Raw genomic sequence first — 26,656 nt, forward strand, 5'->3', positions numbered from 1 at the left:
GCAAGTGAGTGGGTAGTGCACGAGCGGAGCCTTTGATAAGAAATGTTGTCCACCAAGCTGTCAGAGCTGAGGTTATGGAGGCTAAGCAGGTGTCCTGATTGTTTGGCTGATGAATGGGAGGTCAGAAAGGTCGATATTACCGCATAGTGCCTGTTCAGTTTCTAACCAGTGTGAGTGATGATGTGAATGGGCGAGCCAATGGTAAGAATCGGAGCTGACTTGACAGGTGATAAATTTCGAAGTCGGGTGCATCTAATCCTCCTTGAGTCTTGGATTTTTGTAATGTTGATAGTTTTATACGTGGTATTTTATTTTTCCAGTAGAATTGAGATATTGCTGTGTTCAGGGAGTCGAGACAGGGTAATCTGGAAGTGAAGGGATCATGGTAAAGAAATAAGAACTGACATTTTTATTGAGATTCTTTCTGACAGTGAGATTTGAATTGTTTAGTGTCGTGGTGTGTAATTTAAATTGAACAGCTCTGACAGCTTGGGGGATATGTGGATTCCAAAATATTTTATGTGTCCTATGGAAAGGTGAAACTGTGAGGTGAGGGCTGTCGCATCCCTTTGGTCCATGCAGAGAGGTAGAGTGGTAGTTGATAGTACAATTAGCTAGGGATGACAATGATTTAATGACTGACAGACAAACACGTATGCAAATTTCTGCAGTGTTGTAAATAGGAAGCACCAGTTGACTCTGTTGAATGCTTTTTATGCATCTGGTGAGAGTATTTTGGTTTCTGTTTCTGTTTTCTTCTTGTTTGAAAGCTGCATTAGGTTAAATAATTTCCGTGTGTTATGAGAAGATTGTCTACTTTTAACAAATCCAGTTTGTTCTTGGTGTATTATGAAGGGAATGACTTTTTCAATTGTGTTTCACAGTGTTTTGCTTACGATTTCAATGTTTCAATGTTAATTAATGAAAGGGGTCGGTAACTCGATAGGTGAGTGTGGTCTTTGACAGGTTTTAAAAGCAGGGTAGTTCTGTCTGTATTCATTGTTGGAGGTATAATGTTGGTTATGAGGATTTAGCAAGATGAGTAATAGCTCTTAAAACAGCTTTCCCGTATGCCAGAGTAAAGTTGAAGAGATATTCGGCGAGTCGTTTGTTGTCATAAAGGATGTCCATGCTCTCTTTAAATAACTGTTGAATTCTTGATCCTCCAGAAGCGATGTGTTGAACCTCCATCTGGAAGAAGTGCTTTGAGTTTATATTGAATGCATTGTCGGACAGAAAGCCAGTGGAAGTTAGTGAGAATGGGTGTGATGTGGTCGGAGTATTTGGTGTTGGTAATAATAATCTGGCAGCAATAAATAAATTGAATAAATTGAAGTTGATGGGTGAGCTTATGTGGAAGACCAGTCAGAAGGGCATTACAGTAATCAAGGCCAGAGGCGACCAAAGCATTAATGAGAATTTCTGTTGAGTCCTGGGAGGGAGAGGGTCGGAGTTGGGAGATGTTGCAAAGAAGGAAGAAGGCTGTTTGTGAAATATTATCAATGTGGGATTGGAATGAAAGTGTGCTGTCAAGGATGACTCTGACTTGTGACATTAGGAACTATACAACCATCGATTGGAAGGTATTCATGGACATCCAGTTGGTGATGGCCTGAAGACAGTCTGTAAGACCAGTAGGGGGTGTGTTGAGGAGGGCTTGATTTCGAGATAGATCTGAGTTTCATCATCATAACAATGAAAACAAACGCCAAAATCACAAAAATATTACACAGGGGAAGAAGATAAATTATAAAAAGTAGGGGACCAAGGACTGACCTTTGGGGGACACCGTGAATGATTGGTAAGCATGAAGATGTAACATTGTGACCTTGAAGTTGACCAAATAAAACATATTTGCAATGGAGAATTCCTGGATTAATGAGAGCCTTCACAAAGAATCAGAATGTTTGCCTCTTATTTTTTTGCCATTCCAAAGCATAAATAAACTAAAACCTAACATAAATACTACAAAACCTACCTTTTCTGGTTTGTAGAGCAGCCTTCCACCTGCAGAGTCCAAACACATCCAGCGTCCCTTGAGTATACCGATGGTGCGCTCGACGGAGGAGCGTCTATGTGTGTGCTTTTGGTTGTACATTTGTTCTTGTGGGGTCTGGGGATTATTCAATGGTGTCATGAGCCAAGGTGCCAGAGCATAGCCTGGGCATAACCTGTAAAATAAGTTAATGGCCACATAACAATATGCAAAAGGAAAGAAATTAACAATTTACGCACCGATTAACCATCCGTCGCATGCTGCGCCATGACTCAGGCGCATTCCAACGGAGGAATTTTGGAAAATGTAGGAGTCGTGTGTACCTCCAGGGAAACTTGCAACAACATTCAGAATCTTGTTGCGAATCTGAGATTATTTGGATATTAATTGAGTGATACCGTTTGCGATTGAGGTAGGGAAATGGATGAATGAATTGGGATTTGAATATATATTTATCCATGGAGCATATTTTAGTTGTTTTGATGATAAATAATTGTTGGGATATTTTATTTGTACTACATTTTTTGGGATCAGGTTGCAAAATCCATCATGAGGGCGATTGCGCATTGAAAGTGCAAGCTGTATTTGTGCGTAAGAGTCCTCCTGAGCGTTTGTGGAATTTGTTCTTAGATCTAAGAACTGAGAGTTAAGAACACGTTTCGTGAATGCCAAAAATCTTCGTAAGAAGGCTTTACGAACACATTTGTGCGTAAGAACGTTTCGTGAATGAGGCCCATTGTTTGTAAGTACATGGTCCTGGAGTTGAGCGGCTACAATACGCTCAAGTATCTTGGAAATAAACGGAAGGTTTGATATGGGTCGCTAGTTATTAAGAACACGGGGATACAAACCAGGTTTTTTGAGTACTGGTGTAACTGAGGCGGTTTCGAGAGGAGGGGGAACGGTGCCAGTAGACAAGGAGGTGTGAACAGTTTCAGTTATAAGAGTTGGTAAGCATTCCTTAACTAATGCAGCTGGAGGGGGATCGAGTTGGCAGGAGGAGGACCTAGAGGACCTGATCAGATCAATAATCTGTTGACTGGGAGATGGGAGGAAAGCCGACATGGTACGCGTGGGAGGCAAATCAATGCTGGGATTGAGCCAAGGGGAGTTAAGCGTGGTGAACAGGAAGTTTTCAGGTTGTGATGGATAGAGCTGACCTTATCATACATTGAATCTAGATATTGTTGACATTGTGATAGTGACGAGAAATGGGAGGTTGAGGATGAAAGGGTTTCTTAACAGTTGAGAATAAGGTTCTTGTATTATTTCCATCACGGTGGAAAATGTTGGCGTAGTCGGCGGATTTGGCAGCATTAAGAGCAGATCTGTACATTGTGTGTGTTCTAAGTACATTTGAAGATATACAGGGAGACCTGTCTTCTTGTGAAGGTATTCCAGGTGGCAGGCTACAGTTTTGAGTTGGCGGGGTTCAGGATTGAACCAAGGTGCAGATCTGAGGAAGTAGAGTGTGCAATGTTTTCGTGGGGCCAGGGAGTCAAATGCCGAATGGAAAGTGTAATTGTAAAGGTCAACCAGCTCATTTACAGTGAGAGTACAGCAAATGGTTATTGATGTGGAAATAAGACGGTGGTATTGATGTTCTTAGTGTTGCGGAGCGATACTGTACGTTCACATGAGTGAAAGACGAATTGATGGCAAAAGATAAAAATGTACGATCAGAAAAAGGAAGCTCCACACAGGAAAAATGAAAAGGTAGAATACCTGAGCAGCAGACCAAATCCCATATGTGAGAGGAGAGTTTTAAGAAAAAAAAACATCTTCAAAGGCCTCGTCTCCTTCAACGTCACAACATTACCCGTTTGGAATTTGCAGGAGAGCACCAAACATGGGACATTGAAAGGTGGAAGCAATTTTTATTCTCTGATGAGAAAAAATGTAACCTTGATGGTCCCGATGGCTTCCAACGTTGCTGGCATGACAAGGAGATCCCACCTGAGATGGTTTCCACACGGCACAGTGGAGGGGGGCGCCATCATGGTCCTTCAATGGAACAGTGGAAGTGGAACTGAGGTTGTGTGGGGGCGACAAACGGCAGCTGGCTATGTGGAGATGTTGCAGGGGGCATCCCTAATCACTGAAAGCCCTGTGTGGTAATCACTGGCTTTTTCAACAGGACAACACTGCAGTTCACAATGCCCGCCTGACCTTTAGTCCTTTAACTCTTTTGGACCATCCTGCTTGTTCCACTCATCTAAATCCAATTGAGAACATTTCGGATGGATGTCAAGGGAAGTTTACAAAAATGGACATCAGTTCCAGACAGTGGATGGCCTCCGTGAAGCCACCTTCACCACCTGGAGCAACATTCCCACGAGCCTCCTGGAAACACTGGCATCAAGCATGCCCAAACACATTTTTCACCTCACTAACAATAATGGCACAGATACTCATTACTGACGCCTTTTTTGGTGTTTTTTGAGGGGTGTGTTTTTAAACTTTAGATCAGCTAATGAACAGCCTATTTCACTTTAATGCTTGTTTGGAATAAATTCTTTACTCCAAAAACGTTTGTCTCACCCCCATTTCTTCCCTTTACATTTTGAAGCTCTACTTAGAACCTCCTTAAGATCCAACAGTGCAAAATGTACATTCTTGCAATTTTTTAACTGGTCTTAAAATTTTGACCAGGAGTGTATACGGTATAGACGATGGATGGATTGATGAGTGCTATACGAGACTGATTTGATCACAAAATGCATGGTTTTCCTCCCCAGGCCTGCAAGTGGTGATGAACTCCATCCTAAAGTCGATGCTTCCCTTGTTTCACATCGCCCTGCTCGTCTTTTTCATGGTTACTATCTACTCTATTATGGCACTTGAGCTCTTCAAGTGCAAAATGCATAAAACCTGCTACTACACAGGCACTGGTAAGTACACTATACGGCTGTGTTGGCACCTATGTAAAGTTTTATGGAGGTGTCAGAGCTGCTGTCGTTTTGTTCTGTTCATTTTGAATAAATATAGCTGAAAATAAACAGCTCGGTTTTGCTTTCAAAAGGATAATGTATGAGCTGTAAGTTACTTAGACAAAGCTCTTAGCAGACATTACAAATTGTGTAATGACCTACAATCAACCCGTCCATTTCCCCACACTCAGACATCATTGCCACAGTGGAGAATGAGAAGCCTGCTCCGTGTGCCCAAGCAGGAAATGGCCGTCGTTGCACTATCAATGGCACAGAGTGTCGAGCTGGTTGGCCCGGTCCAAATCACGGCATCACTCACTTTGACAACCTGGGATTTTCCATGCTGACTGTGTACCAGTGTATCACTACACAGGGATGGACTGATGTTCTCTACTGGGTAATGCATCCGAAAGAAGACACTTAGTTGTCCTATGTAATACTAACAAATGCAAATCTTATGATTTTGGTTAGAAGTTTTTCATTTGGTGTCACTAACAAACATGACATGAACACATAAAGCACAATTGTTTAATAAACAGGTAAATGATGCTATCGGAATGGAATGGCCTTGGATCTTTTTCACCACACTCATCCTGGTTGGTTCCTACTTCGTGCTCAACTTGGTTCTGGGTGTACTTAGCGGGTAGGAATTGACTCAGACCTAAACCCATTGTTTTTGGTTGACTTGTATGCTTTGCTTTTACTTGAACTTCTTTCCTGCCAGGGAGTTCACCAAAGAGCGAGAGAAGGCTAAGTCTCGGGGAGAGTTTCAGAAGCTGAGGGAGACCCAGCAGCTTGATGAGGACCTGAAGGGATATATGGAGTGGATTACGCAGGCTGAAATCATGGATAATGACCAGGAGGGACAGAGTAAGGCACACAGAACAAAACTCAGATTGATTAATGTATAAAAATGAGACAAATGCCAAATTTATAGTTTTAACTTGTACATTTTGCCCATCATCCACAATCCATGAACACACGTCTTTCTCTTTTTTGTGCATTCGAAATATGTAAAAACAGCTAATAAGAGGCAGGTAATTAATGCACGTAATGGGACACACCTTTTCCACCTACAAAACTTGCTCGCTCCAAAAACCTCCAACAAGGTTTTATGGTTTTATGGATTTATATTTCCTTTAATACCTCTTGTGTTCCATTGGTGATGGTTGTGGGGTTTGTATCTCAGAAACTAAGTTCTTAATACACTTTGAACTGATACAAAAGGCCAAAATACTGATATGTTGGCATAAACCTGTTATGCATTCATAATATTCACCCTGAGTTTTCCAGATAATAATATAATCATTTCTTCAGACAATTGTATTGCCAATAGAGCAACAGGCTTCCGATATTCTGCCAGACTGACACTCCCATGACCTGTTGTTGTTGCAAGAGGCCTTGCTTGTGCAGTTCAACAGTCCTGCCACGTTCAAAGACAAAGCCTTTTTGCTCATTTCTTCTTTGTCACCCTGTCTTTGTTGCTAGAATTACAATGTGGTTACATGCAACCTGTGCAAAACATGAATAAAGTGTTTATCTCTGGTTTTAAGATTGTGTTCATTAGTGTATATAGTTTGTATGATGAGATATTTACAGAGGAAAACCTGAAAATGTGTTAACAACAAGGGTTTCCTGCAAAAAATACTCAACTGTTATTTGTAGTTGTTTTTGACCAATTCTTTGAGATGGTTAGATTTAATCAATAGGAGCACTGTAGAATTAAACAATAGAAGCACCATTGCTTGAACTTTGTACAGACAGGTTGCTTGACCTTATCTGCCAGCTGAAGCTTGCTTCACTTAGAAGACACACACACATACCCTAGACTGACCTGAGCTGGAACTAGTTTGAAGCAGACATATAGCCACACCACTGATGCATGTAGGGGAGCAGTCCCACCCCTGTGAGTGTGAAACCCGAGTGTAGGATATAGAGCAGTTACTTCCTAGTTCGGGGCTTCTTCCTTCGACTCACAGTGGATGGACTGAAGCCCCAGCGCTGAGCTTTGTGACATCTTCCACACAATTGCTTGAAAAGTATGTTCGACTGATCTCTTCTCGGGATAAACGAACTGGAACGTTTTATAACCTATATTTACTAATTGATTACTAAAAATGAATGCTTTAGTTGATTTTTTTCTGGTAATCGACCAGGAACACTTTGGTAAAACTAATTTTACTTTGGTAGACATTATACTGCATGTGCATTTTTCATTTTATTCAGGTCTGCTCGCCACCGAAAATGGCGAATCAGAGGCAGGGAGTGCTGGTAAAATGGACACAATGCAGCTGATAATGTATTACTAGTAAGTAGTGACATTTTCAACTTTCCCACCGCCTCTTTTTCTGCTGACAGGAGTGAACATAATCAACTGATATCATTTGTTTGTCGTCCCCCTTGCACAGTAAAGTGGCTCGCAAGTGGAACCGCTGGCTCCGTCGTAAATGTCGGGTGTATGTTAAGTCCAAACTTTTCTACTGGTGGGTGATCATGCTTGTCTTTTTCAATACGCTTGCCATTGCAACGGAACACCACAAGCAGTCGGAAAGGCTCTCAAACTGGCAAGGTCAGGTCACAGTGTGCATTCAATTGAGTGCAGCATTACAACTCTAACTGAATAAGTTTCATTTTGTTTTTTCCCCCCTGTGGACATCACTTGCAATGAAAACAAATCAACACCATGAATCAACAGACAACGCCAATAATCTGCTGCTATCCATGTTTTCTCTGGAGATGTTCATGAAGATGTACGCGCTTGGCTTGTCTTCATACTTCATGTCTCTCTTCAATCGCTTTGACTGCTTTGTTGTGTCCACTGGCATCATGGAGCTCATCCTCGTACAAATGAACATCATGTCAGTCATGGGCATCTCGGTGCTCCGCTGCATTCGGCTGTTACGCTTGCTCAAAGTCACCAGGTAAATACTGTATGATTTTGGTATTTCACAAAAGTATTCTCACTCCTTCGAGATTCGAAAATAGACAAGGCAGGAGAGTGGAAGGAAAATAGAGAGTAAAAGTCACAATGGATGACTGGTTAGCACTGCTGCTTCACACCAAGAAGGTTCTTTCTGACCTGCAGACCTTTCTGCATGGAGTTCAGAATGGCCTTTACTCGTGCGTGAGTGTCCTTCTATATGTGTGTGTGTAGGCCTAGAGAAGTTGCTCCGTCGAATGCACAATCTTGGTGCCTCAGTCTGCAGGATGTCACAGCAGTTGCCATAGAGACGACCATGAACAGGCCCCAGACAGAGTCATCAATCAACAGGTGTCCGTGAAGGAATCCTGAGCGTCTGACTGCAGCAATCTCCAGGAAAAGTTGTTTATGCAGCGACCTTGGATGAGGCCGGTGCCGTGTGGAGGCCGAAATGCAGATTAATTTGATTGTTTGGGTTAGTGTTGAGTAGTCGCATTCCAATAGATTCGGCTACTCCGTTTGTCCATTGTGGTCTCTCGAGCAATCCGTCAAGCGTGACAGGCAGGTACTGACACTTTGACTGGTGTCTCTGTTTTCCGAATTCTAGAGCGGTGCCTAATCCAGTCAGCCACAGACGTGTTATCATGGTTCTGAATAGGTAGATGTTTTCGATGTCCACAATGGAAAGAATCGCCAGGCACATGACCCTCCACTTCCCCCAATTGTCCATCCTGTAACTCACGGTGAACGTTCCGTCAGGGCAGACAGGTTCCTTCGAACCTGAGCTTCTTGTCGAGAAGATTATGTCAATTGTGTGGAGAGACCAGTTGATCAATTCCATGATTTAGATTTGGAGTGCAATGCGCAGAGAGGCTCTTTAAAGTATGGGATAGGACAAAACAAGACGTGGGAAGCAAAGCAGGGAAGATAAGGGAGAGGACACGGAAAAGATGCGACCGCCTCGTTGAGAGCCAGCAGAAGAGTTTGCATTTTCCTGATTGCGTGTGTTCTTTCTGTATACTCCGGTTTCCTCCCACAGTCTAAAAACATGCATGTTAGGTTTACTGGACAATCTGAATTGTCTTTATGTGCGAATTTGATTGTTCCCTGCGATTAGCCGAGGGTGGCCAAAGTCAACCGGTAGAGGCTCCAGCGCACCTGTTACCCTGAACAGGATAAATGTCAGAACACAAATGTATGAATGTCGGTATAAATGTGGGTGCAAACAATTGCTGGTCTCAGTATGTCAGTTCCGTGGAAAAATAGCATTGAAAATGTAATAATTGACTGAAATCTTTTACTCAGGCATCAAGTCCTCCTTTTGAGGAAATGTAATTAATGTTAGAATTCATTGCTGCCACCTGAGTGATCAAATTGTTGAACTTCTGTGTGCTTTAGATACTGGACGTCTCTGAGTAATCTGGTGGCTTCCCTCTTAAACTCGGTGCGCTCCATTGCCTGCCTGCTGCTACTCCTCTTTCTCTTTATTGTCATATTCTCCCTGCTGGGTATGCAAGTGTTTGGAGGAAAGTTCAACTTTCCCAACCAGCCAAAACCCCGCAGCACTTTTGATAGCTTCCCCCAGGCCCTGATCACCATTTTCCAGGTATAAGAACAATTCATTTTCCTATCAAATTTGATCGAAAAATCTACCAATGTGCACAAAACAGTACCATTTTGATATACACGCCTGATAAAAATTTAAGAAAGTACATTTGTACTGTTGGAGCTTAAGGAGGTTCTGAGTAGAGCTTAAAAATGGAAAAACAAGAAATGGAAGAGAGGCAAAAAAAATTGAGTAAGCAATTCATTGCAAACAACCATTCAATTTCAATAGACTGTTTTCAATGGACCAGAGCTAAAACAAAAAAAACCTGAAAACCCTCCTAAAATAGAAATAAAATGTTCAAAAAAGTACTCCGTCATGAGTAACTGTGCCATTCTTGTTAATCAGCTGAAAAATGGGTTGGTGCATGCTTGATGCCAGTGTTTCCAGGAGGCTCGTGGGAATGTTGCTTCAAGTGGTGAAGATGGCTTCACGGAGGGCATCCATTGTCTGGAACTGATGACCATTTTTGTAAACTTCCTTTGTCATCCATCCCCAAATGTTACCAATTAGATTTATATTAAGGGAACATGTAGGGTGGTCCCAAAGAGTGACACTATTCCTCTTGAAGAAGCCCTTTGTCGGGGGAGCATTGTGTACTGCAGTTTTGTCCTGTTGAAGAACCCAGTCATTACCACACAGACGAGGGCCTATCTCCACATAGCCAGCTGCCGTTTAACGCCCCTGCACAACCTGAACCTGCATTGTTCCATTGATGAAAAAAGCACATTAAAATATAATAACTGTGCTTACCTGACAGAAAATTACACTGAATTCGCATTTTTGGCTTTTAGAGGCTGCGGTGTTAAACTTTTGATCAGTTGATGAACAGCCTATTTCACTTTAATACTTGTCCGCAATAAATTTCTTACAACATTTTTTTGTCTCACTCCCTTTTCTTCCTTTTGCATTTTGAAGCTCGACTTAGAACCGCCTTTAGATCCAACAGTGCAAAATGTAAATTCTTGCAATTTTTCAACTGGTTTGATCAGGAATGTAAGTGTCATATTTTATGTTGTACTAATTTGTTGTATTAAAATACACGATTCTCCCCAGTTCGAAGCCTGTTTGAATAGGTTATGAATAGTTACATAGTAGATACTGTAACTTACCATAGACGTTTTCTTCCATTATTGCTATGCTATTGTTGTGAATCATGTCATGTCGTGTGTTAGTCTGTGACACTCACAACCACGTTGTGTTGCAGATCCTGACAGGCGAAGACTGGAATGCTGTTATGTATGATGGCATCATGGCACATGGAGGACCCAGCATGCCTGGAATCCTCGTTAGCATCTACTTCATCATCCTGTTTGTCTGTGGAAATTGTATCCTTGAAGTTGCATTTTTTGTGTGTACCTTGCAAACATAATATGCAAATGACTATGCTATATCCTTTGACTGCAAAGTCGCTCAGTCATTCTTTTAAATGTCTTCCTGGCCATTGCAGTTGATAATTTGGCTGAGGCCGAGTCTTTAACTTTGGCTCAGAAGGAGAAAGCCGAGGAAAAAAAGCGTAAGAGAGCACTCAGGTTAGTCTGTAATACATGCACAGTACAGTATAGTAACCAAGCAAAAAGGTACTGCTGAAATGTTGCTCTTTAATATGAAGGCCCTTCCTCTAAATGTGCCATTTTGTCGCTGCAATTTACTAACACATGGTAACCTTGTCTTTTGGTTCAAATGAAGAAATGTTGTTCAGTTCTGATAAAAGTGCAAAACTTGTGTTTGCATTTTGAACCTCTATTTAGAACCTTCCTAAAATCCAACAGTGCAAAATGTATATTCTTGCAATTTTTCAACTGGCCTTAAAATTTTGATCAGGAGTGTACATGTACCAGTAATAGTAATCAATAATGACACGTTAGGATTTATTAGGTTAGTCTTAATGAGATACAAAGCCATACAGTACGGTAATACAGTAGCTTGACAAGCTGTGTAACTCATGCTATGATTCCGCAATACATATGATAACATTGCAATAACCCCATGATTCTTAGGGCCAATTTACCCAACAAGACTTCTGAGGAAAAAGCTAATCTGGCAAAGAAATTAGCGGAGCAGAGGGCCAAGGGTGTTGAAGGCATCCCTACGACTGCAAAGGTAAATCATTTCAACTAAACATCAAAAATGTCATCTACTGCGCTGTACATTTCAATACTTTTTTGCAGCTTAAAATCGATGAGTTTGAATCCAACGTGAATGAAATTAAAGACCCTTTCCCTCCAGCTGACTTTCCCGGTAAACACGGTTGCTGTATTGTATTGTCTGTCATAATACAACATTGTGAGCAAGGGGTCTTTGGTTCTACCTGTATTTAGGTGATGACGAGGAGGAGGACCCTGAGATTCCAGAAAGTCCAAGACCTCGTCCAATGGCCGATCTTCAGTTGAAAGAAGAAGCAGTTCCCATGCCAGAAGCTAGTTCATTTTTCATCTTTGGACCACAAAACAAGTATGATAGTGCTGATTGTTGGTGTTTACACAGTAGAAAAACAGCATGAAGATGTACAACGTACAATATATGCAATATGCGCAAAATGTACTAAATATTACGGTACAAATGTGCAAGTATTACCTTTGCATGCTCATTAAAATTTGAACTGTGACTCACATTATCATGCTACCTCGTCCCTCAATTCATCATTACTGTTTTGGAAATTCTCATACCATAACATACTGACTCTTTTGTATTTGATCAGCCATTTAAACACATTTTTCTTTCATCTTTTCATCCTTTTTAGGTTCCGGAAGCTGTGCCATCGCATCATTAATGCAACAACATTTACCAACATCATCCTCCTTTTCATTCTGCTGTCATCTGTTTCTTTAGCAGCTGAGGATCCTATAGACCCAATGTCCTTCAGGAACCAGGTGACAAAGTGCACACATGTCTATTCAGTGACAAATGGATACTTGAATGCTTTGTTGACATTGTCATTTGCAATTCCACTTGCTACACGTTTAGGTGTTGGCGTATGCTGATATAGTCTTCACTTCAGTTTTTACAGCAGAGATTGTGCTCAAGGTAAGTAAAAAAAAACATCAAAATAAAATGTTGATTGTGACAAAATGGATAGTTTTCATCATTTTTCAGATGACAACATACGGTGCCTTTCTTCACAAAGGATCTTTCTGCCGGAACTCATTTAACATTTTGGACCTACTGGTTGTCAGTGTATCTTTGCTGTCAATGGGCATGGAGTAAGTGGTTTCCACCATTGTCATTCCACCTCTACACTCGTTCAAAGTACAGACTTCCCTGCCTTCATTGGCTAGAATATACATGAACTTAACCCTCCTATCATCCTTGGGCTCAATTTCACCCCATTCAATGTTTGTCATTCAAAAAATAGGAGTCGACTTTTTATATTTTGCTTCATATTTCATGATTTTTTTTTTATGGGTACTGTTGATAAAGCATAAAATGATCATGATGATATTTTTTCAATCTGCTAAATGTGCAGCCCCAATGGGTTCAGGCCCTGCCAACTGGCCTGGCTCCAGAGGGTGGCCCCGGTGATCCACGTCTGGGCAAAGAGGGTTGGCCATCAATAATACTCGTATTAGACGGGTATCAGAGAGAGGAGCCATTATGGCGCCACACGAACAGACACAATACAGACAGTGACCCTCTGCTTGCTTGGCTCGACTCCAGTTCACGTTCTCTATTTTGCTGTATTTCGGTTTGATATTTAAAGTTAGTTAGTAGACTTGTTTTGTTACGTACGCGGTGCATTTGACATGAGAGAGTTGAAAACGGCTCGTGTTGCGTTGGTCACTGCCTCCACCTCAGCCTCAGCTCATATCTAAACTTACTTGATAAACTTGTTTTGTTACGTACCTGTTTGCCATCACTGGATGTTTGCATGAATCACCAACTTTGCACAGTTCATTAAAAAATAATGAAATAATAAAGTCCTATTGATCACTTACACACATACACAGTACACATATAGACAAATAATAAACAATAAATATAGCAACTGCTGATCAATTCATGTCAATTTCAGACGTAAAATAATGAACAGATTTAAGCCCCACCCGTTTTCGGTTCAACCACGCCCATTTCATGTTTATGTCCCGCCCACTCCGAGTACAGATAGTTTAAATGGGTGAACAGATCCAGATACAAATAGTGGTGTACTCGCTTATCCCTACACTCCATATTTGGTACAGATGTTCTGGTACACTATTCCTGCTACCTGGTTGTTGTCACCAACATCAACACTAACTCTGAACCTGAAAGTTTGAGCTGCTGGTGGCGCTGCAGGAAAGGTCTTATCATCACAGTAAATTTGGGTGAAAACTTTTTAAAATAAATGGTTTCTAATTTAAAAGTTTGGCCTGAAGGTGGCGCGAGAGGACAGGTCAGCGTTTCATTATCAAGGGCTTATTTACATGTTCAACAAATAAAGTTGGTCAGTCATTTTCTGGACTATGCAGGACAAAATGTGTTCCAATACAGTATTTGAGGAGAAAAGTAAAATAACAAATAATAATAATAAAAAATAAAATAAAATAAAATAAAAAAAATAAAATAAAAGTAAAAAGTTAAATCCACTAACAGCCTAGCACAGCCACAATAATCCATCGTTAACCAAAGTAAAACTACCACTAACAAAAGCGCTGGTTCATTTCAAAGAGTTGGCTCAAAGTGCTATTTCGTTGATGCCTGACATGTCACTAGACATGTCGCACATCGACCAAACACAATTTGCAGAGAATATTATGGTTATTGACGAGTAAAGTCTGATTTTTTTTTTACCTAGATCCAGTGCCATCTCAGTGGTTAAGATTCTCAGGGTGTTGAGGGTATTGCGCCCCCTGAGGGCCATTAACAGAGCAAAGGGACTCAAGGTATGACACGTACTGTTTATGACTGGATAGCAAGCATCAGCACAAGCTTGATGTAGCAGGATTTTTAATAATTGATCTTTTCAATTTGCAGCATGTCGTCCAGTGCGTGTTTGTTGCTGTCAAGACCATTGGGAACATTGTACTGGTCACCATGCTGCTTGACTTCATGTTTGCCTGCATTGGAGTTCAACTTTTCAAAGTGAGAATGTTATACTTAAACGATGCATATTTTATAATACGCTATGTCAAAACCACTGATTTACTTTTGTGCAATCTTTTACCAGGGCAAATTCTATTCCTGCACTGATCCAGACAAAATGACTGAGGAAGAATGCAAGTAAGCAGCAATGATGTGTTCATCCTGGCTTTTAAAGAAGTACAAAAAAATGGTGAAATCTGGTTAGCTCATTGTGAACTTCACTGATGCCACTCTTCTCTTCAACTTTGTTACTCAGGGGTTACTACATCAAATACCAGGAAGGGGCACTTCATGATATGGAGGTCCGTGAAAGGGAATGGACCAACTCAGAACTCAACTTCGATAACATCCTCAACGGCATGCTGGCGCTCTTCACCATTTCTACATTTGAAGGATGGCCAAAGTGAGTGTGAATGGTTTTTCAGCATATTTACAATTAGTTGAAATGAAACTGTGGTTACAGGTTTCTACCCACTGAAATAAACCAACGTATTTTTCTCTGTGTTGTTTTGTTTGTTTTCATCCAGGCTACTTTATAAGGCCATTGATTCAAATGTAGAGGATAAAGGTCCCGTGTACAACAACCGAGTGGCCATCTCAATTTTCTTTATCATCTACCTCATACTAATTGCCTTTTTCATGATGAATATATTTGTGGGCTTCGTCATCGTCACCTTCCAGGAGCAAGGAGAACAAGAGTACAAGAACTGTGAGCTGGACAAAAACCAGGTATGTTTACACACACTGAAACGTCACCGAATGACATTGTACCACTACCTCCCTGGCGGAGGTCATAAATCGAATTTGATAAAACTCACATCTGCTGCATGTCAGCATGTAGTCAAATCGTTCTACAGTATCTATCGTCCTGTGACTCCCCAGCGCCAGTGTGTGCAGTACGCTCTTAAGGCTCGACCGCTACGATGTTATATTCCCAAGAACCCATACCAGTATCAAGTGTGGTACATCGTCACCTCCTGCTACTTTGAGTACCTCATGTTCCTTCTTATTATGCTGAACACCATGTGTCTTGGCATGCAGGTATGAACACAACACACATGCAACACACACTGTCTGTTGTTGTGTTATTGTTAAACCTTCATCCTAATTCCAGCGACCTACCCCCCACTTGGTCTCCTAAGTCCAGTTCTGGTCAGATTTCTGTGATGAAGAACATAGTTCCACTTAGTTGCTGGGGACAATTAAGTAAAGCGTTTGGCTTCTAAAAACAATATGCGTTCAAAAGATTAAAACATTTGCATCTCAAAAATGCCTTCTCAAAAACTCTAACCTCACAAAATGCTCAGCGTTATATCTGTCTGTCGTTTTGAGAAGCCAAAGTCTTTGCTAAATTTTTCCCGGCAACTAAGTGGAACTACGTTCTTCACCACGGAAATGTGACCAGAACTGGACTTAGGAGACCAAGTGGGGGGTAAGTCGCTGTTATTGGACTACAATGCTGATGGGTATGTCATACAACTTCATGTAAAAAAATCCAAACTATCCCTTTAGGGAGGTTCTAAGTAGAGTTTCAAAAAGCAAGAAGAAGAAATAGGAGTGAGACAAAACACTTTTTGAGTATTGCAAACAAGCATTAAACTGTCAGTTAATGCTTGTTTGTTCAAAAGCTCATCAAAAGTTTAAGACCATAGTTAAAAAAAACTCCCCTAAAATAGAAATAAAATGTTCAAAACGGGACTCAGTAATGAGTATCTGTGTCATTATTGTTTATCAGCTGAAAAATGGGTTTGGGCATGCTTGATGCCCGTGTTTCCAGGAGGCTAGTGGGAATGTTGCTCCAGGTCGTGAAGATGGCTTCACGGAGGGCATCCACTGTCTGGAACTGATGTCCATTTTTAGAAACATCCCTTGCCATCCATCCTAAATGTTCTCAATTGGATTGAAATCAGGGGAAACATGCAGGATGGTCCAAAAGAGTGAGTGACATATTCTCCTGGAAGAAGTCCCTTTTTCGGGCGGGCATTGTGAAGTGCAGTGCTGTCCTGTTGAAAAAGCCCGTCATTACCACACAGACAAGGGCCTTCAGTCATGACCGATGCCTCATGCAACATCTCCACATAGCAGTCTGCCGCTTGACGCCCCTGCACAACCCAAAGCTCCATTGTTCTATTGAAGGATCATGATGGTGGCCCTTCCATTGTGCCGTGTGGAAAACATCTCAGGGACATCCTTGTCATGCCAGAAACGTTGGAAGTCGCCAGGACTGTCAAGGTTACATTTTTTCTCGTCAGATAATAAAACTTTCTTCCTCCTTTGAATGTCCCATGTTTGGTGCTCTCCTGCAAATTCCAAACAGGCAATTTTGTGGCATTGAAGGAGACACACAGTGACCTACTGGTTAGTTTGTTGGCCACACTGTGAGGAGATCTTGAAGATCTAGGTTTGAAACTCCGTTGGACATCTCTGTATGGTGCGTGTGTGGGTTTTCTCCAGGTACTCCGGCTTCCTCCCGCATTCCAAAAACATGCATGTTAGGTTAATTGGTGACTCTAAATTGTCCATAGGTATCAACGCGATATGTTTCTTGCGATTGGCTGGCAACCAGTCCAGGGTGTACCCCGCCTCTCGGCCAAAGTCAGCTGGGATAGGCTCCAGCTACGTAGGAAATTAATGAGTGAATGAATGAAGGAAGGAGACAAGGCCTTTGAAGGCTTTTTTTTTCTTAAAAGCCTTCTCTGGCAGATGGCATCTGATGGTTGTTGGATTGCACTCAGCACCAGTAACAACCTTCATTTGGGCCGAGGATGGCCCCCTGTCTTGATGGACCGCCAATCGGATCCTCCAGCTCAGGGCCAGTGACATTTTGTGGGTCTACCACTTGACCTTTTTGTTCCCTAACACTCAGAATCCTTGAAGAAGTTTCAAATGAGTGTCTGACTGCATCCAACCTCAGCAGCAATGGTGCGCTGCGAGAGGCCTTGCTTATGCAGCTCAACATTCCCCCCGCGTTCAAAGAGAGAAAGCTTTTCTGTCTTTGCCATCAAGAGACCATGACAATGTGAATACCTGACAGAAAATGACACTGAATCCACATTTTTGATGTGGTCTTCAACTTTTGATCAGCTGATGGAAAGCCTATTTCACTGTAACGCTTGTTTGCAATAAATTCCTTACTCAAAACATTTTTTGTCTCACTCCCATTTTGTCTTTCCCTTTACTTAGAACCTCCTTAAGCTCCAACAATCCAAAATGTAAATTCTTGCAATTTTTCAACCGGTCTTACAATTTTGATCAGGAGTGTACATATTGCACATCAGGGGTCACCAACGTGGTGCCCGCGGGCACCAGGTAGCCCCCCACGACCACATGAGGTGCCCGCAAGCCTGCTTTTCATTCAGGTTTTCAGTTAATAATGAAAGAACAGTAGAAAGAAATGCATTCTGAAATACAAAATGTGAGTTGTGGACACCAGCATCTTGTTAATGTTCTGGTAAAACAAGCATATTCGCTTTGTTTGGGTTTAAAATAAGCTCTGAAAATAAATGTTACAAAAATGAGTAGCTCATGGCCATTTTCATTTTGTAAAAGTAGCTCTCACAAGGAAAACCTTGGTGACCCCTGCTGTACATAATAATAATAATAATAAATCCCTCAAATAAGATATCAGGGTGTCTCAATTTGCATCACTTGCAGTGGAACTCGTACACACACAGGCAAAATTTAGATTTCCAAGGTAGGGGGGACACAACTGGCTTGAGTTCATGGGAGGGGCACCATACACACAACTACACACATTCAGAGACATGAATGCACATTCAAATGTTATTGCAAGGAAAGCTGCCATATGAACTACACATGTCTGTTTGTATTTGAACCCACAGCATTGCAACCAGTCCAACCACGTTACGCACCTGTCTGACATGCTGAATGTGATTTTTACTGTGCTCTTCACTGTGGAGATGATCCTGAAACTAATGGCCTTCAAAGCTAAGGTTAGTAAACATCAATACATTGTCATTATACACCAGGAGTGTCCAAAGAGGGCCGCAAACATAAAAAATGAAGTATGTGGTCCGAATTCCTTGTTGTTGTTTACTTAACAACATGCTAAAACTACAGTGGCTGACAGGGAGAAAAGCACTGCAACGTCCAAACGTTCCAAACACAGAAATTATCCAAAATCCAAAACACATGAACACCATAAAACACATGCAACGGGTTACTGTAATACTGTAAAATGTTATATCCTAAGTCTTTAAAGATTGATATTCCTCAGGTCTGGTGCCCCAAACGTCCTGGTAGCCTGCCTGTGAATTTGCAGCATTTCTCTACATACATATCTTTTGGAAGTTTCCCAAAGTGAAAATGAGGTTTATTGGATTAACGGAAGATGCGCAAAATGCATCACTACAGCACTTTATTCCAAAACGAAGCTTGCTTGTTGATGTTACAGTTCTTTGGAAGTGGTCTGTGGGTTGTCTATAACAGGACTCGCCATCCTTTGCCTTTGCCTCTCCGATATTTGTCCTGGCCTACCACTTCTGGCCTTAAGTGTGTTTGTGGTCTTCTGTCTCCTCATTGTGTTCCTCACAGTGGAAACTGATAGCTGAAAGCCCTGAGATAGCTTTTTGTAGCCTTCGTGGACACCGTGATGTCGAACAGTCTTCATTTTCAGGTCATTGGACAGCTGTTTTGAGGACCCAGTGTTGCCCGTCTTCACTGTACTGTCAAAGAGAAAACCAACTTGCAGCTGGCCACCTTAAATAGCTTTGATTAGATTATTGGATGCATCTATCTATGAAGTTCAAGGCTTAATGAGCTCACAAAACCCAGCTTGATAGTGGTCCAGTTAGCCAGTGCTAGGTTGATAGTGGTACAGTGTTTCCTCACTTATCGCGGGGGATAGGTTCCCAATAAGTGACATTTTTTTACAATTAGTATATATTTTAAGGCTGTAAAACCCCTCACCATACACTTTATACACTTTTCTCAGACAGGCATGAAATTTTTCTCACATTTCTCTCTCGTTTAAACACTCAAAGTTCAAATTTTGTTTGAGTTTTAATGATCAAAAACAAGGTTGGACACAAGAAATTATTAAGTGACTCACACGTATTCACGTATTCACTCGTGCCTCGTCCTGGCACTGTTAGGCTGTAGCGTTTTTGTATCCTTGTTAAAACACATTGCTCCTGTCGTTGTATTAATAGCTAACACAGTTAGCTTCTTCTGTTTCTTCTATTGTTTACAGTATTGGCAGTTAGCAAGCAGCTCACACGGTTAGCTAGTTAGGTAGCCATGACCACAACAGGAGTCGGCACGAAGGAGACTGATTGACGATGGTCTACAGCCAATGAGGACACAGAAGACAATGGGCGGTGCAGACAGAAGAGAGAGAGAATAGAGCGACACCGCCGCCTCGTGCTAAAGCACAGAACTAAAACACTCAACTTCCCATGATGTAGTTCTTCTTAAAAAGCCAGGCTCGGCCTGTAACAGCATTCTTACGACGAAAAAACCCTCCCACTGAAATTGCACTAAAAAAATCTGCTAAACAGCAAGTCCACGAAAGTTGAACCGCGATGGATCGAGGGAACACTGTATTAAAATTAACAAAATGACAGGGGTCCCCTGCGATTGGCGGGCCACCAGTCCAGGGTGTACCCTGCCTGTCTTCCAGCATGCCCCCGCGACTCTAAAGAGGAGAATCGGTATAGAAACTGGATGGATGGATGGATGGACAGGGGTGCTTACATTTCTGCACCTGTTTAATTTTGTTTTGATGCGTATTGCATATCGTGTGTTAATCCGATAAACCTCATTTAACTTCTGAAATACTACTGTAGCCGTCAGTTATGTGATTTATCAACACGCAATAATAGATCCAAATATCCATTGATTCATGAAAATGGTGTCCAACCTTTGTGTACGACTGTACATTCTGTAATCAGCACATCATCAGATACAGACCATAGAACATCAAAGTTACATTAATATCTTCCCCACGTGAGACTGTTTATGAAAGTTAATGCCATACTGTGGGAGTGAAAGGACAATCTGAGCTGATCCTTTTGGGGGGCGTTTTTTTAAATGCCAGATAATGCAATACAGGAGATAAAATGCCATCAAACTTATATTATGACATATAATGTGCGCTGCACAAGGCAAACACTCACAAGGGAGACTCCTTGCAGCATTGAAGGAGCCGGAAATTGCTGCTCACTTAAGCTGTTCATAACACAAAAGCATATTACGGTACATATGCATATTACCAATGGGACATCATTGAAATGTATTGCCGTGCAGCATTGTACAACAGAAAATTATCTACCAAACAAAATGTTTTGAACTTTTTATAACAGAATTGAACACATTCACCATGTACCATATTTAAATTCTCTTGCAATCTTTTATTATCTTTTATTATCGACTCGGTGGCTTGTTTGAGCTACACAAACAGTATGAGTGGTAGCTTTAAAATGTGCTCTCATCCCACCTTGTGTTCTTGCAGGGTTACTTTGGAGACCCCTGGAATGTTTTTGACTTTGTCATTGTCATCGGAAGTGTTGTGGATGTGACTCTGAGTGAAATTGATGTGAGTATTTCCTTTGACAAACCACTTTATTCCCAATTGGATTGCCTGAATTTTTGTCCTCTTCCACAGGCAGCACTGGAATCTTCTGGAGGGCTTTACTGTCTCCAAGGCTGCGAAGTAACTATGAATTCATGTACTGTACATTTTGCCAGAAAGCTCATATAATAATAATAATAATTTAAGCTGTGAGTAAAGTTTAACAGAGTCTCGCATCTCCTTGCAACTCAAGAAACCCCACAGTATCTTGAGTTGGAAGGAAATCGGACCACCTGGAGCACAATTATGACATATGCCAGTAGGGGGTACAGCAGAAATGGTCAACCTCCTGTGTTATTTTGGTCATTGTGACTTTTCCGTAGGTCAACTTATACATGCTAGTCTACCAAACACCATGCTGCAAGGTCAAGGTCTTTGGGTGGGGGCTGAGTATTCAAAAAGTAGGCGCTAACAGGTTCATTTTTAAGGGACACCCTGTGGACTCTGAACAGCATTGAGTTTTTAAGTATGGGGAGGTCATTTGACCCAAAAATGTAAAAAATATGGGTAAAAAAACATTTACACGGGGGCCTGCACAACTATCTGTTGTTGCTCGGGCCCTGATAATAATAGATTGAATTTATATAACTCCTTTTGTAGACACTCAAAGCTCTTTACACCGAACCCACTATGCATTCACTCAATTGTCATACCCTGGTAGTACTAAATACTAAAGTACTAAAAGCTTTTTTAAACAAAATACCTCAATACTGTCACAACGAGGCATGGTGTAATGTTGGCAACGACCTCAGGATGCAGAGACATGACCCAAGCGCAGGTAAAAGTCATTGAATTTATGAAGATTGTAGAGCAGAAAATTCAGCAACAGAAAACAGGCACAAAGCTCCAAAAACGTCTACAAACTGAATCAATGCTCCAACGAACGGCAAACACAACCAGCTGAACTAAATAACAGCAACACAAATTAGCGTCAGGTGCATAAGAACAGAAAAGTAAAGGAGATGAAAAGAGAGCAGCACAAAACAGGAAGAACTACAAAACAAAGGCATGGCAACCAGAACTGCAGTGCCCGCGTTTCAGGTGGCTGGTAACGTTTTTTGTGTGTTTGATGGGGTTTTTTCCAGCATCGTGGAGGATTTAGTACAACTCCTTTAGCACACTAAATGTCTTTGTCGGAAAGTTTGTTTACAAGTGAGCTCAAGGGAAGTTACGACAGGCTGTTAAAGTCACATTCAGGAGAAAAAAGGAGTGCTTGATTTGCTCACCCACACAGTACTCGCCTCATTGGAGCCTTTTTTTTTAATTATCGGTCAACGGAGCTATATTTAATGTTATCAAATTTATCGGTTTGACGTCCTAATTCCCTCCTATCGGTCCGATAATTATTGTGCACCCTTAATATACAGTATATATTGTTTGAATTATATTAAAATTATATTAAAACCAGTCTGGGCAGTATTGAATAGCATCAGGATCGAATAGGATCAAATTCCTGTACTGGAGTGTATTTTGTTGCTATGCCAACGAACGCTAATATAAATATGTATTTAATATGTAAATATGTGTTTTTACAGGCAGTGGATCCTATGCAAGCAATTGCCGTGAGTTCCAATGCAATTTTTCTGCACATTTTTTTTTTGTTGCTGAGTTTTGATTTTCAAAGAACGCTGCCCATCATCCACATTTCTTATGTGAGACAGGAACACACGTCTTTCTCTTTTCTGTGCCTTCTAAAGATAGAAAAGCAGCTGAAAAGATGCAGCTCAGAATGTAATGGGACGCAGCTATTGCGCCTACCTTCTGAAAAAAACTCAAAAAAGCGCCAACAATCTATAAATTGACCTGCATATTAATCAAGCTACAGCGGCATTGTTATTATTCTTATTATTATTATTAACATTGTTACGCCGAAGAACTACGTTATTGGCATAATGGCACCGCGCCACACCACACCGGCTAGTTACTAGGCGGCTAGCGACTAGCTTCACCACACACGCTATCATGGCGCTGCACGCGTTCCTTTCTATGTTGCTATGTGAAATCAATGCGCCCAGGAAAGAAGTTCCGGTAATGCTTAAAAGGACCAAAATACGGCAAACTATTGTAAGTATTACATGTCATCATGAAAGTACCTGTTACTACATGGTCACAGCATGGATAGAAAATCATACAACCTTGTTGGAGGTGTTTGGAGGTCTTTTAATAGCGGGCTTTATAGGCGGAATAGGTGTTTCCCATTATATGCATTAATTAGCTGCCTCATTTTAGCTTCTTTTATATCTGTAGAACACACGGAAAAGAAGAAGACGTGTGTTCATGTCTCACGTTAAGATTGTGGATGATGGGCAAAATTTAAAAAAAAAAAGGTGCAGATTTCCTTTAACATTGAACTGTTCTGCTTACTCCATCTCTCTGAAAAGTCTTCAGAGAACATGAGTGTGTCGGTCACCTTCTTCAGACTATTTCGTGTCATGCGTCTGGTGAAACTTTTGAATCGCTCTGAAGGAATAAGGAATCTCCTGTGGACCTTTATAAAATCCCTTCAGGTCAGTTTCATCCCAACCACCCAAAAAACAGTAAAGAGGTCTTTTGTGTTGTTTTTGAACTATTCAGAGGAACTGAGAAGACCATAATGACACTGCACTTGTGTTTTCAAAATTTGTCAACATCCATTTAACATTTACAGAGAGCACAGGACTGATAAGAATGAAGATAAACTAGAACCAGCAACATAGATGGCTCTATCCGAAGTCATGTTTCAGTCTTATTCAAATGTGGAAGTGAGTTGTGTGAATGCTTAAAGCTTTTTTAAACAAAATACCTCAATACTGTCGCAACGAAGCATGGTGTAATGTTGGCAACGACCTCAGGATGCAGAGACATGACCCAAGCGCAGGTAAAAGTAATTGAATTTATGAAGATTGTAGAGCAGAAAATTCAGCAACAGAAAACAGGCACAAAGCTCCAAAAACGTGTACAAACTGAATCAATGCTCCAACGAACGGCAAACACAACCAGCTGAACTAAATAACAGCAACACAAATTAGCGTCAGGTGCATAAGAACAGAAAAGTAAAGCAGATGAAAAGTGAGCAGCACAAAACAGGAAGAACTACAAAACAAAGGCACGGCAACCAGAACTAAGGCATAAAAGTGAAAAATAAACAAACTGACAAGACACAGACATAGAGTGTGACAAATACGTCAGTATCGATACCGATACTTTGCAAATTCGCATAATGTGTCTGGTAAATTTGAAAAAGTAGTGTATTTCATATCATAGCATAAAGAATACAAGACATTGAATGACTTAATTAATTAATTAATTAATTCCCACACAGTTTTCTAACCTCTGTAATAGGATCACATGGTCAACTTTGTCAACGACGGCGCTCAGGTCCAGCAGAACTAAAATTGAGACTTTGCCTGCATCTGTGTTCAGACGGGTATCATTTGTCACCTTGATCAGAGTTGTCTGAGTGCTGTGGTGGGGCCTAAAACCTGATTGGAAAGTATCAAGCACATTGTTAGAGAGGGCACAGCCAGTAAGCTGTTGGTTTACAACCTTTTATAAGACTTTTCCCAAGAATGGCAGGTTTGATATGGGCCGATAGCTGTGGTATCAAGACTGCTCTTCTTCAGAAGAGGCTTAATGACAGCAGTTTTTAGGGCTTTTGGAAATGTTCCAGTCTGAAGTGAGATGTTAACTAGACGTGTGAGTCGTGGTAGCAAACTGCTCAGCACACACTTTAGAAATCTAGTGGATAACTCATCAAGACTGCAGATGATCTCTTCGACTGCTTTGTCAATGACAAGTATAAAATGTGTCAGCTCGAGATGTCTAGCTGGCTGCAGAATAGTTATTTGTGTTGTGGAAATGATTGCATTTTTTATACCTTGAACTTTGTCGTGAAAAAATGTTGCAAACTCATTGCACTTAGATGTAGAAATGATTTGTAAGGGCAGTGAAACTGGAGGGTTTGTTAATTTGTTCACTGAAGCAAACGGTACACGAGAGTTGTTACTACAGTTGGTGATGATTTCAGAAAAATAATAGTGAATTCTTTAGCATGCCTGTCATTAGCTACATCCACATGCACGTCCAAGTGCCCTGTATCGACCACACAGTCAAAATCAGTGCACACAACTGAAAGTAATTCAGTAATATCATCAATAAAACAAATCTGTGGTAGTTTGTAAATGGCAATATAAAGTATGGAAGTCTGTTTTAACACCATTTTGAATGACACATACTCAAAACAAGAAAAATTACACAAATTACACTTTTTGGGTGAGTATATTTTCCCTGAATAAGGCACAGAAACCCCTCTGGTTTTGTTGCGTTTGAGAAACAAAGTTGAAATGAGGAGGACTAGACTCAATCGGCATTAGCTGTGTTTTTGTCGAGCCATGTCTCAGTTAAAAACATAAAATCAAGATCGTAAAAGGAAACAAAATGATGAATTAAAAATGATTTATTACTTAAAGACCTGACATTGAGTACAACATGTTTGAGATCAGCTGGAGTTGAAGTGGGCGCTGTTTTCTTGCAAGGAATGTGGATTATATTGCTTTGATCAGACAGTCTAACTGTCTGTCTCTTGACTAATCAATGTGGTTTGACATTGCCTAAAACTCCATCTGTTTTAGGCGAGAACCTTCCCTCCCTGGGCCTCTGGATGTTATGAGGTTTAGCAACGCAGAGGCCCGTTAGTGTCGTAGACAACAGCATTGACGCTGTTGGGAATAACAGCTATGGGCACCAATGGTGGAGGCCGAGCTGGGGGAGCTTTGGTTGATGAAATGGCCTCAGGAGGGAGAGTTTCTTTTTTGAGGATATAATCCTTGATCTTACCATGTCAGGAGTGACGGGAACCATTTTAATCCCTGATTTCACCAAGAATTCCGGACGGTCAGGAAATCTCATGGGTGATGGTGGAGACAGGAACAGTCTCCAGAACAAAAAGAATTATTTGTCTTCAAAGCCATGCAAGGCCTCCGGCATGCAGTTACAAATTATTATGTACACAACAAATAATGTGGTGGAAGTGTTGGCTTACCCTGCTCCATCTCTGTTTGATTGAATTTTTTTCCACCAATGGGAAGATGGAGTGATGTTTCATTGGAAACTTTACGTTCACTTTCACAGCAGGCCTATCTCAGTTTGTCCTTCACCAAGAGCGCATATAAATGCTCGTAAAACATTGCTCTTAAAACAATAAACAATCACAACATCCATCATACATCTGGTTTTACACCATTGAAAGGCTCTTATGCAGACACAAGTTGAAACAGAGCATCTGTGTAACTGTACCACCTACAGGCCTAGACTGTGGGTCCTGTTTTTATGTGCTGTCCTGGGTGTCCTGTTTTTGTTTTTTTAGAAAATTTGAAAATGTTGTGGTTTAACTGGCATGAGGACACTGCTGCATGTGCTGTAATGAATACATTTTTTCAGTAAAACTGGAGAAAAGAGCTATTATTTTCTCACTGGTCAAATTTTCTATTACAGAAGAGACATTATTTCTGTCATTATTTAATTCCAGACATTTTAAAGTTATTTCGGCACCATTGAAACTTATCAAACGGATAGT

At 41.0% G+C, this 26,656-nt stretch overlaps 1 protein-coding gene across 1 annotated transcript in view; it reads left to right on the forward strand.

Moving 5' to 3' along the window:
• Positions 1-26,656, forward strand: part of LOC129186413 (dihydropyridine-sensitive L-type skeletal muscle calcium channel subunit alpha-1-like) — a 61,020-nt gene that overhangs the window by 10,148 nt on the left and 24,216 nt on the right. The window contains exons 5-31 of the mRNA XM_054784672.1: positions 4,735-4,887; positions 5,118-5,323; positions 5,466-5,569; positions 5,651-5,796; positions 7,153-7,234; positions 7,335-7,495; positions 7,622-7,847; positions 9,245-9,452; positions 10,660-10,780; positions 10,870-10,984; positions 11,453-11,555; positions 11,624-11,693; positions 11,774-11,906; positions 12,196-12,325; positions 12,420-12,479; positions 12,549-12,655; positions 14,224-14,311; positions 14,403-14,510; positions 14,596-14,648; positions 14,767-14,913; positions 15,038-15,239; positions 15,393-15,551; positions 18,353-18,463; positions 20,983-21,066; positions 21,136-21,183; positions 22,638-22,664; positions 23,484-23,609. Coding sequence (XP_054640647.1) covers positions 4,735-4,887; positions 5,118-5,323; positions 5,466-5,569; positions 5,651-5,796; positions 7,153-7,234; positions 7,335-7,495; positions 7,622-7,847; positions 9,245-9,452; positions 10,660-10,780; positions 10,870-10,984; positions 11,453-11,555; positions 11,624-11,693; positions 11,774-11,906; positions 12,196-12,325; positions 12,420-12,479; positions 12,549-12,655; positions 14,224-14,311; positions 14,403-14,510; positions 14,596-14,648; positions 14,767-14,913; positions 15,038-15,239; positions 15,393-15,551; positions 18,353-18,463; positions 20,983-21,066; positions 21,136-21,183; positions 22,638-22,664; positions 23,484-23,609 — 3,278 coding nt within the window. The remainder of the gene's footprint in view (positions 1-4,734; positions 4,888-5,117; positions 5,324-5,465; positions 5,570-5,650; positions 5,797-7,152; positions 7,235-7,334; positions 7,496-7,621; positions 7,848-9,244; positions 9,453-10,659; positions 10,781-10,869; positions 10,985-11,452; positions 11,556-11,623; positions 11,694-11,773; positions 11,907-12,195; positions 12,326-12,419; positions 12,480-12,548; positions 12,656-14,223; positions 14,312-14,402; positions 14,511-14,595; positions 14,649-14,766; positions 14,914-15,037; positions 15,240-15,392; positions 15,552-18,352; positions 18,464-20,982; positions 21,067-21,135; positions 21,184-22,637; positions 22,665-23,483; positions 23,610-26,656) is intronic.

Source organism: Dunckerocampus dactyliophorus, chromosome 8 (assembly GCF_027744805.1).
Source record: "Dunckerocampus dactyliophorus isolate RoL2022-P2 chromosome 8, RoL_Ddac_1.1, whole genome shotgun sequence".
Classification (NCBI taxonomy): domain Eukaryota; kingdom Metazoa; phylum Chordata; class Actinopteri; order Syngnathiformes; family Syngnathidae; genus Dunckerocampus; species Dunckerocampus dactyliophorus.